This window comes from Taudactylus pleione, unplaced genomic scaffold (assembly GCF_031769625.1).
Source record: "Taudactylus pleione unplaced genomic scaffold, aTauple2 ptg000918l, whole genome shotgun sequence".
NCBI classification, from domain to species: domain Eukaryota; kingdom Metazoa; phylum Chordata; class Amphibia; order Anura; family Myobatrachidae; genus Taudactylus; species Taudactylus pleione.
Genome location: NW_028285319.1, coordinates 2,320,750 through 2,337,326, shown reverse-complemented (window position 1 = coordinate 2,337,326; position 16,577 = coordinate 2,320,750). Strand labels below are relative to the sequence as shown.

The window sequence follows — 16,577 nt, the reverse complement described above, 5'->3', positions numbered from 1 at the left end:
TCAAATAGACACAGTCCAGCCTGTAACAACTGGTGGTCTCTGGTTTTCCGCCTCATGCAAATACTAACAGTTGGTCATATAATGTACATTTTGTTGCTTGAAGTCTCTGCGGTCCATATGTTGAGAATGCATGTTGCGATCTCTCTATCGATATTACCGGAATACTGTTGAGAGAGTATGTATCAGTACAATACCAAACATGGCTTACTTATCACGTATAAAACCTTAGTTACGAAATAATCTTTATTTCCTAACAATTATAATAAATGTGCATACTTGAATCTTATACCTTAAAGCTTATGGAACCTTGGGCCTGATTCAGACCCACTCGCGAGCGGCTGTCCGCTCGCAAGTGGGTCGATGTTCTGGACTGAGCATGCGCACGATGGAGGGAGCTCCGTCGTGCGCATGCGCCAGACGCGACGAGCAAAGGAAAGTCCTTCGCTCGTTGTGTCTGATCAAAGGGGGCATGCTGTCGATGTTGATTGACAGCACGCCCCCTTTGGTAGGCGTGCCAGGGGCGTGCCTCCCTGATGGGGGCATTCCCACGGGAACGCCTCCCGTCAGAAGCCGGCCCACTGACATCACTAGTGATGTCAGTGGGAGTGATTTTGGCTCTGATAGAGCCAAAATCACTCCGGAGCTTGCGGTTGAAAACCTCAACCACAGGCTCCGGCTCGCAGTTTCGATGGTCGCGATGGTCAAGACCATCGCGGCCATCAAACTGCACGCTCGTATAGCCTGTGGGTGGTGACCCACAGCTATACGAGCGTCCAGCAGGACGCTCCATTTTCATGGAGGCCGGCCCTCATTCAGAGGGTGCGCTCTGCTCAGAGCGTACGGCTCTGAATGAGGGCCCTTGTATGTAAATATGTAATGTGTGAGTATGTGGGGTTTGATGTAAAGACGCTAGTTAATTTGGAGCAGATGTGTGTGCATGAAGCTAATATTCAGCGTTTTCATACAGGATCTTATGCATTCGCTAAAATGCGACTAGTTAACAGCGCAATTGTGCGTATTAATGTGTGTATGAGAAATGGTGAAAGATGCAATCACATGATTCTAATAGTAATATCGCCACGTGTACTAAAGTGTGAGTTTATCAAAAATGGCGCTTGGGCGGCCATTCACAAAATGGCGTCTTGCGATCTCATTTCCAAGATGGCGTCTTGCGGCCAGTTGCAAGATGGCGTCACTGCGATCCAATTTTGAACTGATCTTGTCTCAGCCAATTATTCAGCTTCGACACACTATATCGACAAAGCTAAGTACTATACCCTCTAACAATATATTATGTTCAATAAAGAGCATAATGTATGCATGAAACAGTAAGGCATAATACACTTATATAATGCTTTAAAATTGTCATGGAAAGTTGCTTTCCTCTATCCTACCTAATTCTTCACTAGTCTTCTTGTCAATGTACAGTATATACTTTAGATTATATGCAAAACTTAATGAGAGTAGACGGATGAATGCCAACTCCAGGAGGAGCAGTATAGTACATTCTAAAACAACCAATATGTAAGAAAAAAAAAAAGGCAAAAGCCTTTCCATATTCAGCGAAGCTTTCCTGGGTTTGCTGTGTTACCCCCTGGTTAAAGTGCAATGCACATGCACAGATGGCCGTCCTGTATGCACATTAGTTAACAATCTGTCGCTAGTAACGGTAGGCTACCGGGAAGTTGTCAGAGAACAGTGCAGAGGAGGACGATGCTGCTGAACCTCGCCAGACAAGTAGTGTTAAGTACTGGCAACATATTTGTAAGTATCACTGTGATACTAAACAAAGTATTGTATGCTAACGGTATTTAGTATCATTGTTAAATGAAGCCCTAAACTTTTCCAGAAGGTAAATCATAAAAATTTAATATGAGGAGTAGACAACTCAAGCAAATGTCTGCCAGTGATTCTAAGAAAACTTCCAATTGTCTCTTGGGACAGACATAAACAACTTGGAAGAATCTGAACATAATGGAAAGAATGTGTATTGCCCAAGTAAACAATATGTTATGCACTCACCTATAGAATGCATGAGAAAATGTTATTTAATGGTTTCTTCTTTATCCTTTGGCCAAGGTGTTAATACATCTCAGATTTATTGTTTCTTGCTTCACCTCAATGATACCCCTTTCACACAGGAAAATTTAAATCCTGGGTAATTTGCTAAACAACCCAGGATTTTTCCCTGTGTGAAAGGGTCATCCCGGGACTAAATTCCTGGGTCTCCGACCCTGGTTTTTTGCAGACCCTTTCACACAAGGAAAAATACCCACGTTTTTTTTTTAGCAAATTACGGGGTAAAAGTGAATTACCCGGGATTTTAATTTTCCTGTGGGAAAGGGATATCAGACAGAATATGGCAAAAAACCTGGCATGCAAATGCTGGGTAAAACATGTTTTTTTTGCAATTTTCTGTATGAAAGTGGTATAAGAGAAATACTTTTAAATCTTTTCACAAAGAGGCCATTGAATAAGATGTTCTAATGCGCTGGATAAGTAAGTGCATCACTTAACATACACAGGAGATTGTTTGATTGAACAATACAAACTATTAGACTATATATATTTCTATTGGATCCACTTATGTCAGATTCTTCCAAATCATTGTGTCCCTGTTTTATGAAAGGTAAATACTTTTATACCTCTTTTCCACCAAAAATCCGGGTTCGACCTGGGTTTTCAGACATGGTTCCAACCCAGGTCAGACCCGGGTCAGACACAGTTTACACAGCACCATCGATCTGGGCTATTCACAGGTCAGCCCTATTCACACTGAACCTTGGTCTGCCCTACTAGACTTGTGAAGTCATAAAAAGTGGGAGGTGACTGCTCCACAGCCACCAATCAGCTCATTTTAGGCATGACCCAGGTCGGATAACCTGGGTTGCGCCATTTACACTGCACCAATACCCAGGTCCATCCTTGGTCCAACCCTGGTATCTACTTGGGTTGGATTGCAGGGTTACTTGCCCCAAGTTATTTTCAGGGACCCTTATACACTGAGCTGCGACCTGGGTAGACCCAGCAAAAACCCAGGTTTTTGCTCTGGTGTAAAAGAGGTATAAATTACAGGCTGGATGGTAGATTTATTAAATTCTTTAAAATGGAAGTATTGCCCATAGCAACAAATGAAATTATAGCTACAATTTCCCTGAATGCACTAGATAATTGATAGACAGAACCTGGTTGGTTGCTATGAGAAACAAGAGAACACCTGGTGCTGTTCCAACTAAGGGCCTTATTCAGAGCCGGACTCTCTGACAGAGCGCTCGCTCTGAATCAGGGCCGGCCTTCTGTTTTTTTAGAGCGGCCTCCTGGCCACTCGCATAGCTGTGGGTGACCACCCACAGCTATAGCGAGCAGCCAGGAAGATGGTCGCGATGGTCAAGACAATCGCGACCATCGGGCTTGCGACGAGACCCCTGTGGTAGGGGCTCGTTACCGCATGCCCTAGAGTGCTTTCGTCTCTAACAGAGCCGAAAGCACTCCCACTTACATCACTTGTGATGTCAGTGGGGCCTGCCCCAGACGGTGGGCATTCCCATGGGAACGCCTCTGTCTGTGCAGCCACGCCCCCGGACCGCCCACCAAAGGGGCGTGCTGTCACTCAGCATCGACATCACTCCCCCTTTGGTATGAGACCCGGAGCGACAGATTGCCCATCGCTATCCGGGTCTTGCGCATGCGCACTGGGCCACCATCGACCCGCTTGCGAGCGCATAGCACTCGCGAGCGGGTCTGAATCAGGCCCTGAGTACACAAATAACCAATGGCCTGCAGCTCCTAATTCAGGGATAACTCTTAGAAAATTAAAAAGAGCAGTAATTTAGAAGCGCTGGGTGTCAGAAATGTCTTTTAATATAAACACAATTTTAATACAATATAATATACAACCATCTGCATTGATCAATAAAATAGCATATCAAATTGATTAATAACTATTTCTCCATAAAACAACATATAAAACATAGTTGTCTATGCACAGGAAGATATTGGGATTATTATAGTCACTTGTTAGTAAATTAGTATCCACATATAGTAATCCTGATGTTAGTGGATTACTTGAAAAATTGTTATAACTGAGAAATAGTACATCTAGCCAGCACATGAAGATGTCCTCTGTGTGATCTAAGGCAGAGGTGTATTATCCTTCTATCTGCTGGTAAATTCTTCTTTAGTGCAGCTATTCAAAGGGTAACGTTATAGACTCCTGACATCACCTCCATACAGGACAGTGTAATCGGCTGGTGAACTGAATAAGTGGTCTTTGGCAGACCCCTTGACTGGTTTCTCCGCCTCCACAATGATTCAGCAGCTTCCTCAGTGGGTAATTACCTTCTGAGGAAGCCGCTGAGTGTCCCCACCCCCCTAAATCTGGCTCTGTGGCTCAGGCTGAGAGGCAGGTAGAGCATGCTGTGTGGCCATTCTGTATGTGTGTAATTCACAATCAGAGCAACTGGGCACTATTTTTCTCTGCCTGCCCCTCAGCTAGCTGACCTATGCATAGAGCGAGCGGCCACACACTACATGTAGATGCCCCCTGGCCCAGCCTGCCCCTGCTCAAAGGTCCCTAGAGTGCACCTATACGTTAAGATGGCCCTGCACTTTAACACTTGCTAAAGGGGTTATGAGCCTGATTCAGCATGGATCGCTATTGCAACAGCGTACGTAGATTGATCGGTGGCACATACTGCACATGCATATGCAGTGCAGTGTGTGTGCATGAGTTAGCTTTGCAATCCCTCAAGCAGAATAAAAGCCATCACAGAGTGAGTGACGGGAGGTCATCGTTTTGGGGTGATGACGTGGGAGTGGTCAGTGGAACGCAGGTGTGTCTGTCTGTTTGAATGCTGTTGCATGGGCGTGCATAAAGTAGCCACTGCAATGGCATAGACAGCTTGAGTACTCAGTGCATGCAACAAGATTTGCAGTTTCTGCGGCAGGGTCATACCTGCTGTAATTGTGTGTTACTCGATGTTCCCAATGTATATGCAGGACTGCAAGGTATTATGGATGTGAGATAGTGGTAGTGGGAGGTAGTGGGCGTCTCTATGCTGGCTGCGCGACGGCTTTGCGATTGCATTCATAAGCATATTTTCGCAGCAGATCTTTGGGCGTAATTGCAGCTGCCATCTCAATAGCGATCCATGCTGAATATGGCCCTATGTCCTCTTTTCAATATTTGGCAAATTTCAGAACACTAAGAATACTGCTGCTTGTCACTGTATCACTTACACCATCTATAGATGGTGAGAGCAATATGGTCACCTTTGCTGACAATGGGGACCCGGCACAGCCTTTTCGGCCTAAGTGAAGCCTTCCAGGCACTGACGGGTCCCCGCCAGGTGAAACTGTCATACACATGGCAGTTTGGCCTTTGCATATACAAATGACACAGAAGCCCATTGCTAGCAGCTTATAGGGATCTATTTACTAAGCAGTGTTAGGAGACAAAGTGACATGAGATAAGGTGCCAGCCAATCAGCTCCCAACTGTCATTTTTCAAACACAGCCTGTGAGATGACAGTTGGGAGCTGATTGGCTGGCACCTTATCACTTTTCACTTTGTCTCCTAACACTGCTTAGTAAATAGACCCCTGTGGCTGCTAGCAGCTGAGCAGAGGACGCTGCTATGAGGGGGCATTGCTAGACCGCCAGCGAGGTAAATAATGTTGAATACCAGTGACATATTCATTAGTATCATTGCGATATTAAACAGAATATGCTGCCGGTATCAACATTCGTTGATAAATGGGTCTTTATGTCATTATCATACTTAAAATGTCTCATTAATAGTAATTTCTTTACAACAAGGTCCCTCAATATATAGGACATTTATATAATTGTGCTGTACCATATGGTGATTGCATTTTAAAGATTGTATTCTTTAGTATTTGAATTCCTTGGCATTTCATCCTTGCTTGTAAACATTGAGATATTTTGTAACTTATTGTTTTAAAAATAATCGAAATTTATCTTTCCAAAATAGCCAGCAGCGGAACACCAGCTGCATCCGAGGTTGTGCTGCCCTTGTTTCTCCAGTAACCAACATGGGTTCTAGTGAAGCATTTAATTTAACAATTTGTACAGCTTTTAAAATTCACATATGGTTTACTGAGTTTCTGCTAGCGATTTCTATTGCAGAGCATATTCAAATGTTGGCTATCTCAGATGTAAAATGTCAAATGCTTCTTGCTTTGAGGGGGGATATGACATTGTGTCCCTAGCATCACCCTTGAATTTGAATGCAAATACATACTGTTATCTTAGAAATTAGGCTTCTGTTTATATAAAGTAAGAAAAGAAAATCCTAGGCTACAGTGCAGAGAGGACCTGATTCAGAGATGGACGCTAATGCTATTTTAACGCAGATCGAGCAGTTTTTTGCCAACGCACATGTGTATAAGCCGCACTGTGCGTGCACAGCGATCCCATTGCGATTACGGACGCACAGAGGATCCCATCACAAAGTGACTGACAGGTTGTCAGCATTTGGGGATGGTAACAGGGAGTGGACAGAAAAACGCAGGCGTGCCTGTCCGTATAAACGGCGTTACATGGGCCTGCATAAATTAGCCACTGCGAGTGCATGCTCAGCTCTGCGTGTCAGAAGAGCACCCAAGGCTGTGGCAGGTCAGACCTTCCGCAAGGTCAAGATGGCCCCCGATGTGCGTCAATGTTACCGATATTTACGCAGGTATGCAACTTCGCAGTGGGCGTCTTTATGCTCAGGTGATCTTAGGTATCATTAGCATATTTTTGCTCTCATATTTTCACTCTCGTACCGTCTCTGAATCAGGCATAGAGTGCCATATTGCATGATGTGAACAATAGTGATGCAAAGTGGTTTCCAGAAAATGTTTGCAAATATGTAGGACACTTGTGGACTAGATACACACACACACACACACACACACACACACACACACATTAGTATAGCCAACACTATAACTGTATGTACGAAGTGTAAGTGACATTTTCTCTTTGAACTCTCTTAGAACTGGATATAAAAATAAGAAGACGCAGAGCCTAATAGGAATGTCAGTTCAATTAAATTTAAAATTAAGGTCTACCATTCCTTACTACAAACCTGCAGTTATCAAATCAAATGATTACAAAGAGTAACCAAGGAAAATCTCTAAAGCTAGCAACCTATGGAATTATTGTTCTGTTTCATCTTATTTGCCCTAAAAGCCACCCGTAATTATTTTGAAATTGTGACTATCAAATGGGATTTAAAATCAATAGTAGAATTTTATTTAATTTGAGAACCAATTAGTTTATTTATATTTTTCTGTTTGTTATTCAAATGTTACTATTTATTTTTAGGTATTTCAATGTATTATTTGTTAGTTATAAAAGTATGTTGCTATTTGTTTGATATTTATAGCAATAAGTTATATTTTGTTAGTTATAATAATAGGTTCTTCTGTTATAGAAATTTATTACTATTTGTTAATAATAGCAGTATGTTACAGTTTGTTATAGCAGTGTGTCACTTTTTGTTTTTTAGTTATAGCAATTTCTTATGCTGGGCATACATGGCCAGATAAAATGCCTGTCAGACCGACAGACATTTTATCTGGCCGGCTGCCAGCCACAGATGTCGCTGGCATACACTGTGAGATTTCTCTCACAGTGTATTCGGCAGACATCTGCGCTCCGCCCCCAGGGGAGGAGACATATCTCCGTTCCTTCCATAGGAAGGAACACAGGAAATGTCTGTCTGTTGGCCGCGGCTGGGCATACACTGCCCGATGCGGCCGACAGTTTAACGGGAAATATCGCATCGGACAGGCATGCTGGACAATCTGGCATGCCCGACCGAGCAATATTTAACCCTCGGTCGCCCCCCCACACGCTACAATTATCAGGGCGATCCGCCGATATTAGGCGGATCGCCCCGATATTTGTAGCATGTATGGCCAGCATTACTATATGTTTTAGTTATAACAGTGTTATTATTTGTTAATTATAGCAATACTGTATGTTATGATTGCTTTATTAATTAGAATTGTATGTTACTATTTGTTTGTTATAACAGTATGTTACTATTAGTTTATTAGCTGTAGCAGAAGGTTACTATTAGTTTTGTAGTAATTTCTTCCTATGTGATTGCTATTTATAACAATATTTTATTTGTTAGCTATAGAAGTATTTGTCAATTTATTTATTAGTTATATCAATGTTACCATTTGTTTACTTGTTATAATAGTAAGTTACTATTTGTTGTTTATAGCAGTAGGTTACTAATAGCTCCTTAGTAAATGCAGTTTATCACTTATAGCAAATTCTTACTATGTGTTTGCTAGTTTACTAGTTATAGTAGTATGCTACTAATTGCTTGAAAGTTATAGCACTATGCTATTTGTTTACTAGTTAAACCAGCATGTTACTATTGGTTTGTTATAGGAAAATTTTACTATTAAACTTGTTATAGAAATATGTTACTATTTTTTTATAGAAATATGTTACAATTTGCAAGTTATAGCCATATGTTTCCATTTATTTTTTAGTTATAGTAATATTTTACTATTTGATAGGTAAGTGAAACTATTTATTTGTAATAGCACTATATTAATATTTACTTGTTAGTTACACAAAAAATTACCATTTATATGTTAGGTTTAGCTGTGTGATACTGCTATGTCTAACATAGTATGATACTATTTGTTATAATACACTGTTACTATTTGTTTGTTAGTTACAAAGGTATGCTACTATTTGTTTGCTATTTATAGCTGTATGTTACTTTTTGTTTGTTAGCTATAGCAATTTCTTTTTAAGTGTTTGTTAGTTTTAACAATATATTCATAAGTTACATCAGTGTGCTATGCTTTCTTTATTAGCTATAGCAATATGTTACTATTTTTTGCTAGCTATAGCAGTATGTTAGTATTTTTAGTTATAGCAGTATGTTACCATTAGTTTGTTAGTTATAGAAGTATGTTACTATTTGTTAGTTATAACAATTTCTTATTATGTTTTTGTTAATTATCACAATATATTATGTTAGTTATAACAATATGTTATTATTTGTTTGCTAGCTACATTATATAATGTTAATATTTCTTAGTTATAGCAATTTATTAATATATGTTTGTTAGTTATAGCAATATGTCACTATTTGTTAGCTATAATATGTTACTATAAGCTGATCGGTTATAGCAATTTTTTACTGTTTGTTAGTTATATCAATGTTACAGTTAATTTGCTATAGCATTATGCTGCTATTTGATTATTAACTATAGCAATATTAAAATTTTTTGATTATACAAAATGTTACTATCTATTTGTTAGTTATAGATATAGGTTACTGTAAAGCTGGCCATACATGTGCAGATAAAATGCCTGTCAGACCGACAGACATTTTATCTGGCAGCCTGCCAGCTGCAGATGTCCGCAGCATACACTGTGAGATTACTCACAGTGTATTAGCTGACATCTGCGCTCCGCCCCCGGGGGAGGAGACATTTCCCTGTTCCTTCCATGGGAAGGAACACAGGAAATGTCTGTCTGTCTGCCGCGGCTGGGCATACACTACCCAATGCGGCCGACAGTTTACCCCCTAAATATTGCATCGGACAGGCATGCTGGACAATCCGGCATGCCCAACCGAGCAATATTTAACAATCGCTTGCCCACACACGCTACAATTATCGGGGCGATCCACGGATATCGGGCGGATCGCCACAATAATTGTAGCATGTATGGCCAGCTTTAATAATAGCAGTATGTTACAATTTGTTAGTTACAGCAGTGTGTTACTATTTATTTGTTAGTTGTAGATATAGGTTACTGTTTATTAGTAATAGCAGTATGTTACAATTTGTTAGTTATAGCAGTGTGTTACGATTTGGTCATTAGTTATAGCAGTATGTTACTATTTCTTATTTACAGCAATCTTATTATTTGTTAGTTATAGTAATATGTTACTATTTCTTATTTATAGCAATCTAACTATATATGGGTTATAGCAATATGTTATTATTTACTTATTTGTTAGCTATAGCAGTATGTTACTACTTGTTTATTAGTTATAGGAAAATGTTTCTATGTATTTTTTAGTTATAGAAGTACGGATGTGTCCTTGCTCAGCTAGCCTCAATACGCCATGCAGTGCAATATGCCTGACATGAGTAAGCTGCTGCTCTCATGCAACTGTGGTAGCATCAGGCATCTTTTGTTTCTGAGAAAGCATCTAAGTTGCCATGCGATGCAACTAGGATGCAGCAGGAGACTGTGCTCATTTAATATGCAACACTTGTATACTCTATCTGTGTGCGACTGAGACTGTAAACTGAACTTGGCGTGGAAAAAAGCTGCCAACGCTGCATCATACCAATTTGCAAGCTGATTGAGAGACTCAGTCACACACAGATATACTGGTGTCACTTATCAAATTAATCAGCGACTTACAGTAGATTCAATATCAGCAAAAAAAGATGCAAATAAGTCACCCAGCGCTAGCAGAGTCTCACGGGACCAGGCGCACCGAGACTGCAGCAATGACAAGTGAGGACACATATGTCTTATGGAGCGTACACACGGTCAGATTTGTCAGACTTGTCAGATTTGTCAGATGAACGACTGAACGATTAAACGATTTGAACGATTTGAACGATTTTACCAAAGTTTTGAACGATTTGAACGATTTGAACGATTGAACGATTTTTGACTGCATTAAAATGAATGGAATCGTCCAAGTCTGACTGCAAACACATCAGATATCAGAAATCGTTATCTGACCATCGGGAACGCGCATCGTTGATCGTCCATCGTTCAGGCATGTCAGATATGAACGATTTTCCTTCAGATATGAACGACTGAACGATTTTTAAATCGTTATCGTTCATATCTGAAGGAAAAATCTGACCGTGTGTATGCACCATTAGTTATACTGTAGTAGTATATCACTGTTGAATTGTACTTGTTCCCCTTCTATAGTTGGGAGATTATGTCTGTGGACTTCAGAAAATATTTATTTATCTTTGTTCTTAAAAACATATAATATATTTGTATGCCAAGGTCTTTTCACTCACCATCTGCAAAAATAAGTGTGTGTGCGCTTTGTGGTAGTGACAGATGAGCACTTTCTGTCCTAGCCCCCTCCCTTGCATTCATAAAATTATGGTTACAGACATGCCGATAACCTCTATGAACATTGAGGCAGTCTGCTTTATTATCAGACCCAAACCACAATTGATGCTATTTTTATAATGCTGACACTGATGCCCAGCCGATCAATCTCTCTGGTAGACTAGGACAGAGATTGACACAAGGCAGTATGAGTTTAAACTGTTCCAGGCTTTTATTGTGGTGGAAACTATCTGTGGCATCATTGGGGAGAGAATAATCTGCTCCTTTAAACTGTGCTGGTTGCTAGTATGGCCCCCCATACAGTGTTGTTAGTGAGGCTAGCAGGTAAAATATATATATTGGATTTAACTTTTTTTTTTTTTTAAAGTACATAACTTGTTTTCAGGGATGCACATTTTTTATTTATAAACTTTGGTACACACATGGAACTTTAATATGTTTTTTTTTCTTATTTCACTTGCAGGAGAGGATATGCACATCAAGAGGTATGATCTATACTTACCTTTCTGTAATCTTAGGGTTTCAGTACATGTATTTTGTGTTATAATATTTTGTGCAAATTACAAATACCCTTTCCACTATTGTGAATCCTTTCAATGCTAGCTTTAACTCTTGTGATCACATCGTATTACAGCATACTCAAATTTCAGCAAATGGTTTTGTTGACAGACACTGAGCAAAAAATCTGATTTTGTTCCCAGGAATAAGCCATCATTGAAGTGCTCTTGTAAAATATTAGTTCTTTCATGTGATATACTGTTACATTTATTAATTAAGGCATGGACATTTTTAGGGCTTTGTTTTGATACATTCTGTCAAAGAAGAAGAATTCTAATAAGGCTGGATATATGACAGAATAATTTATAGTTCTAAGAATTCTCACATTTTATATGACAATCTAGGGCTTTTCTATGAAAATAGGTTTGGTTACAAAAAAATTTAAATAAAAAGAATTGAGAGTATTCTGCGCTAGGAATTTATTTAATGTTAAATCTCGTTTTTTGTTATTTTATCATCGTTTTCGTCATTTGTATTCTTATATATTAAAAGTAATCTCTGCACACAAGTTAATATCACATCTACATGTTATCAACAAATGTTACAGGCAAATAATAATGTATTGTTAGTACTGTACGTAGTGCAGACTAGATGGGCCAAGTGGTTCTTATCTCCTGTCAAATTATACGAGGGTTGTTCAAAAAGTAATGCCTAAATGCTCACAACTCAAATTTTATTATAGATACAGATTTGAAAATTTGCAGTAAAATACTTTGAAGTCTTAGTAACAGAATGACTCTACTAAAAAAATTCACCATCTGCCCTCAAACATTTTCTCCACCTCTCAACCCAAGCTGTGAATCCACTTTGGAAAAATTCCAGTGGTTGGTATTTGACCCAGGAACATATGGCGTTTTTAACAACCTTTATGTCTTCAAAATGTTGACCACGGAGACAGTATTTGAGAGGGCCAAACAGATGAAAGTCAGAAGGGGACAAATCAGGACTGTATGGTGGATGTGGCATTATTGCACACCCCATTTTGGCAATGGCCACAGATGTTGCCATCGAAGTGTGAGGTCTGACATTGTCGTGGTGTAAGATGACATTTGACAGTCGAATTGTTGACCTTTTTTTGCGGATGGCTTCTTTCAGCTTCTTAAGTGTAATAATGTATTGATCACTGTTGATTGATTGGTTTTGTTCCAAGTAATCGATGAGAATAACACCTTGGCAATCCCAGAAGAATGTGGCCATGACTGTTTACGGATCGCTGTGATTTAAACTTTTTTGGCCTAGGTGAACTTGGGTGTTTCCATTGCTTTGATTGGGCCTTTGTTTCTGGGTCATAAAGGAATACCCAGGTCTCATCTCCTGTAATGACATTTTTCAAAAACATCTCAGGGTTGGCTTCAAAGTTGGTCAAAAGGTCATTGCACACTTCCACCCACTGGTCCTTATGATCCCTGGTTAATTGCTTTGGAACCCATTAAGCACACACTTTATGATATCCCAAATAATTGATTAGTGTTTCTACAGTGCCATGGCTACATTCCAGTTCATCACTGATATCTCTGATGGTCACACAATGGTCTTTCTGAATCATGGCATCGACTTTGTGTCGGTTCTCTGCTGTCACTGCAGTTGATGGTCTGCCACCACGAGGTTTGTCGCACATGGATGATTCTCCCGATTTAAAACACTTCATCCACCTTCTGACACTGCTATAGTCAATTGTACGCTCACCATACACTTTTTAAAGTCTTCTGCGGATTTCTGTAGCATTGCAGCCTTCTTTTTCCAGAAATTCAATGACGGCTCTTTGTTTCATCTTGGATTTTATGGTATTTCTTGGACTACCTAAACAAAACTACATATATAGTTAGCAGACATATTAAAGTACAAACTGACAAATTTTCAAATAAATGTTGCATATTATTTCAGAGTTATGAGCATTTAGGCATTACTTTTTGAACAACCCTCGTATGTTTCTATGTTACTTTGTTTACTTGGGCATAGTTGTAATTGTTCTATTTTTCTTACTGTTTCAACCTGATCTACTCTATTTTTCTTTTCAATATCTGCTCTTATTGTCCGGTCTTTCTCAATGGCAACAGCAACAGCAATTGCTGAGACCATCTCTCCTGAAACCTGAGGTAGTTACTTTTACGTTTTCTGCTATCCTACTAATCTACTTGTTGAGTGTCATTCTAGATGTGCCATTTGATCCCAAATGATTCCACTAGGAAATAGTGGAAATCACACCAATAATTATTATCTATGTAAAAAGTCATGGTTATTGAATGATTATAGAGTGTATGTAGCACCACTTATAGGAAATCAATTTTGCTTTGCGTGATCAGATGACCAGCACTTGACTTTTAAATGGTCATTGATCAGTAACGTTTCCCTATCCCTATTCCTGCTGCTCAAACGTATAATGTATTTTTATCCATTCGCGCTGTAAACACTTGTCCTTTCTTTCATCTGATGACCCAAGGAGTCTCCTTCATGCCGATTCTCACCTACTCTTTTTTTTTTTACTAGCCTGGTTAAAGAGCTGGTGGGGTGCTTGTGCAAACACTAATATCGGTACAGGGCTGGATTGGTGAAAAGGCCATAAAATGGGAATCCTCCCATAAAATGGATGCCTGACTTCACAAATTACCATATGCACTTCAGGGACACATATATGATTATTTACATATAATCCTTGAAGCATGCACTTATTATAGAATGTTGCTTTATAAACTGATCATTGTGGCTAGTCTTTGTCTGATAGAGGTGAACTTATGGCGTTGCAGAAACATTGTGGTGCCTCATAAATAAATGCTAATAATACGTACACCAATGCTTATTAGTAGGTTGCCTTAATACTTTAATGAAGTAACATGCATGTTATTTCTACATGATTTTGACATTTTATGGTTTTCCCTAAGGAATTGTCTATGGAGTCTGGAATTGATCCTGGCCAAGAGTATTATGGACAAGATTATTACAGCTATGAGCATGGGTACGTATTTATACCTTCTGCAATACAAGAATTGGAAAGATAATTTTACATTTTATTGTTTTCAAACCTTAAAATGAACAGAATGCTCTGCAATGCTTACATTGTACCTGTCTACTATATACAATAGCCAAAGAGATTTTGCCGGCAAAAATAATATCTTAATTTCCTTGGATGTCTGGCTCAACTGTTTGCAGATTAAAACTTCCTTTTAACAACATATATCTACTGTCTATATTGCAGTAATCTAGTTATTAATACTATTATAATAATTTTTATTTTTTTACATATTGAGGTTATAGATGACTTCAATTTCACAAGGAATGTGTATGAGAGACAAATGCTTTATATAACCCAATAGAATATTTTATGTACAGATACGGTATCTCTTATATGAAAATAGTTATTCTGAGAGTTCTGAGGATCAGAAAGAAAAATACAGTAGGGCATTTTTGCCACTACTCAATGATAATGGGGTCAATTTAATGAACACAAAAATTACTTTTCTCCAGCATTTTAGTTGTGATTTCTCTATATTTAGTTAGTTGAAAAGTGCGGAGAAATCACAGATTTTTCCGTATTTTCATTTCTCCATTGTGATCCTGCTCCCTCATATGTTTTAATGGAGGCTGTTTAGGAACAGTATTTATAAAGATGACAGAAGCAAAGGTTCTCTGATCTTTTCTGACAAACATAACAAATATCTATGGATGGTGTTATATGGATTTTTGCCTGCCAAGGTGGAGAAAAGCCAGGAAGAGCATCTCTTGGTCTTGCTCAGCCAGCATTATGCTCTACCCTCTCCATACAAAAAGGATGACTGCATCCTTACCACAGCAACTCAAGTCTTTCCTAATATGACTCTGAGTCAGCCTCACTTAGGTGAGTCCGTGAATCTGCGCTGGCGTGAACCACAACACATGCACAGTGCGGAAAGATACAGATTTGCATACACAAACTCTGTAAACAAATTCCTCGCTGGGACAGCCCTATATTCCATAGCACAGGAGCTGTTTTCATGGGAAGTCCGAACTGGCAGTTCCAGGGGGAGAAAACGCCTCCTCCAGGCACTGCCTGTCCCTCATGTGTTTAGGAGGGAGCGTCACTGCCACTGATAGGCTGGTTATTATGTGGCATCTATGCTGTCATTGGACTGTACCATCATTCTTGTTTAATAGTTACAAATACTGGCTTAATAGGATTTTGCTTGCTATAGGTATGAACTGCCACAGTATGGAAGTCGTCGCAGATTGCTATCACCATCTGGCATGTATGAGGAATATGGAGAAGTGGTTGTAGAGAATGATGGTAGCTATTACTACAGTCCACATGGACCTACAGCAGAGGGAGATGTAAGTATACCTTTTTATATAGTGTTCCTATTGACAGTCGAGAGGCAGTTTTAGAATGCAGTCAATCAAGTCACTTGGACCCACTGAAATAGCTGAATTCTAGCAATTTGATTGGCTGAATTTTTATGATAATTAGGTCAAATCATAAAATGACTGCCTGAAATGTGTTTTAAGAGCACAGATTATTATAGCATACCACCACACATCATTTCCAAGATAGCTGTCTGTTTAACTAGAACACTATGCAATATTACATGTGTTAAACACTTGAGATACATGATCCTGATCTCTTTAAAATATATGAAGCAGAGCAAGACATTTAAAATGAATGCCATAATTTAGTACACTACTGATTGATTGTTAACTACAGTTCACTTTTCATAATTTCAGGGAAGAATTCGTGGCAGAGCTCCTTCTAGGAGAGGTAGAGGGCAGGGGCCGGGCAGAGGAAGTATGGCAGGCAGGCCTGGGCCTGCCAGAGGTAGCATACAAGGGGTAGCTAGAACCAGTCAAGCAAGGAAAAAAATGAAGGCAGTTGTGCAGTTAAGCCGAATTGCAGCCAGCACTCAAAAGCCCTCTGAGGCCATAGATGCTACTTCCCATTCTCCTTGGAA

The 16,577-nt window shown here is 39.4% G+C and overlaps 1 protein-coding gene across 1 annotated transcript in view; it reads left to right on the top strand.

Moving 5' to 3' along the window:
- The window catches only part of PCDH15 (protocadherin related 15), a 1,543,840-nt gene that overhangs the window by 1,519,083 nt on the left and 8,180 nt on the right, over positions 1-16,577 (top strand). Inside the window, exons 32-35 of the mRNA XM_088459638.1 lie at positions 11,567-11,588; positions 13,719-13,757; positions 14,541-14,614; positions 15,828-15,963. Coding sequence (XP_088315764.1) covers positions 11,567-11,588; positions 13,719-13,757; positions 14,541-14,614; positions 15,828-15,963 — 271 coding nt within the window. The remainder of the gene's footprint in view (positions 1-11,566; positions 11,589-13,718; positions 13,758-14,540; positions 14,615-15,827; positions 15,964-16,577) is intronic.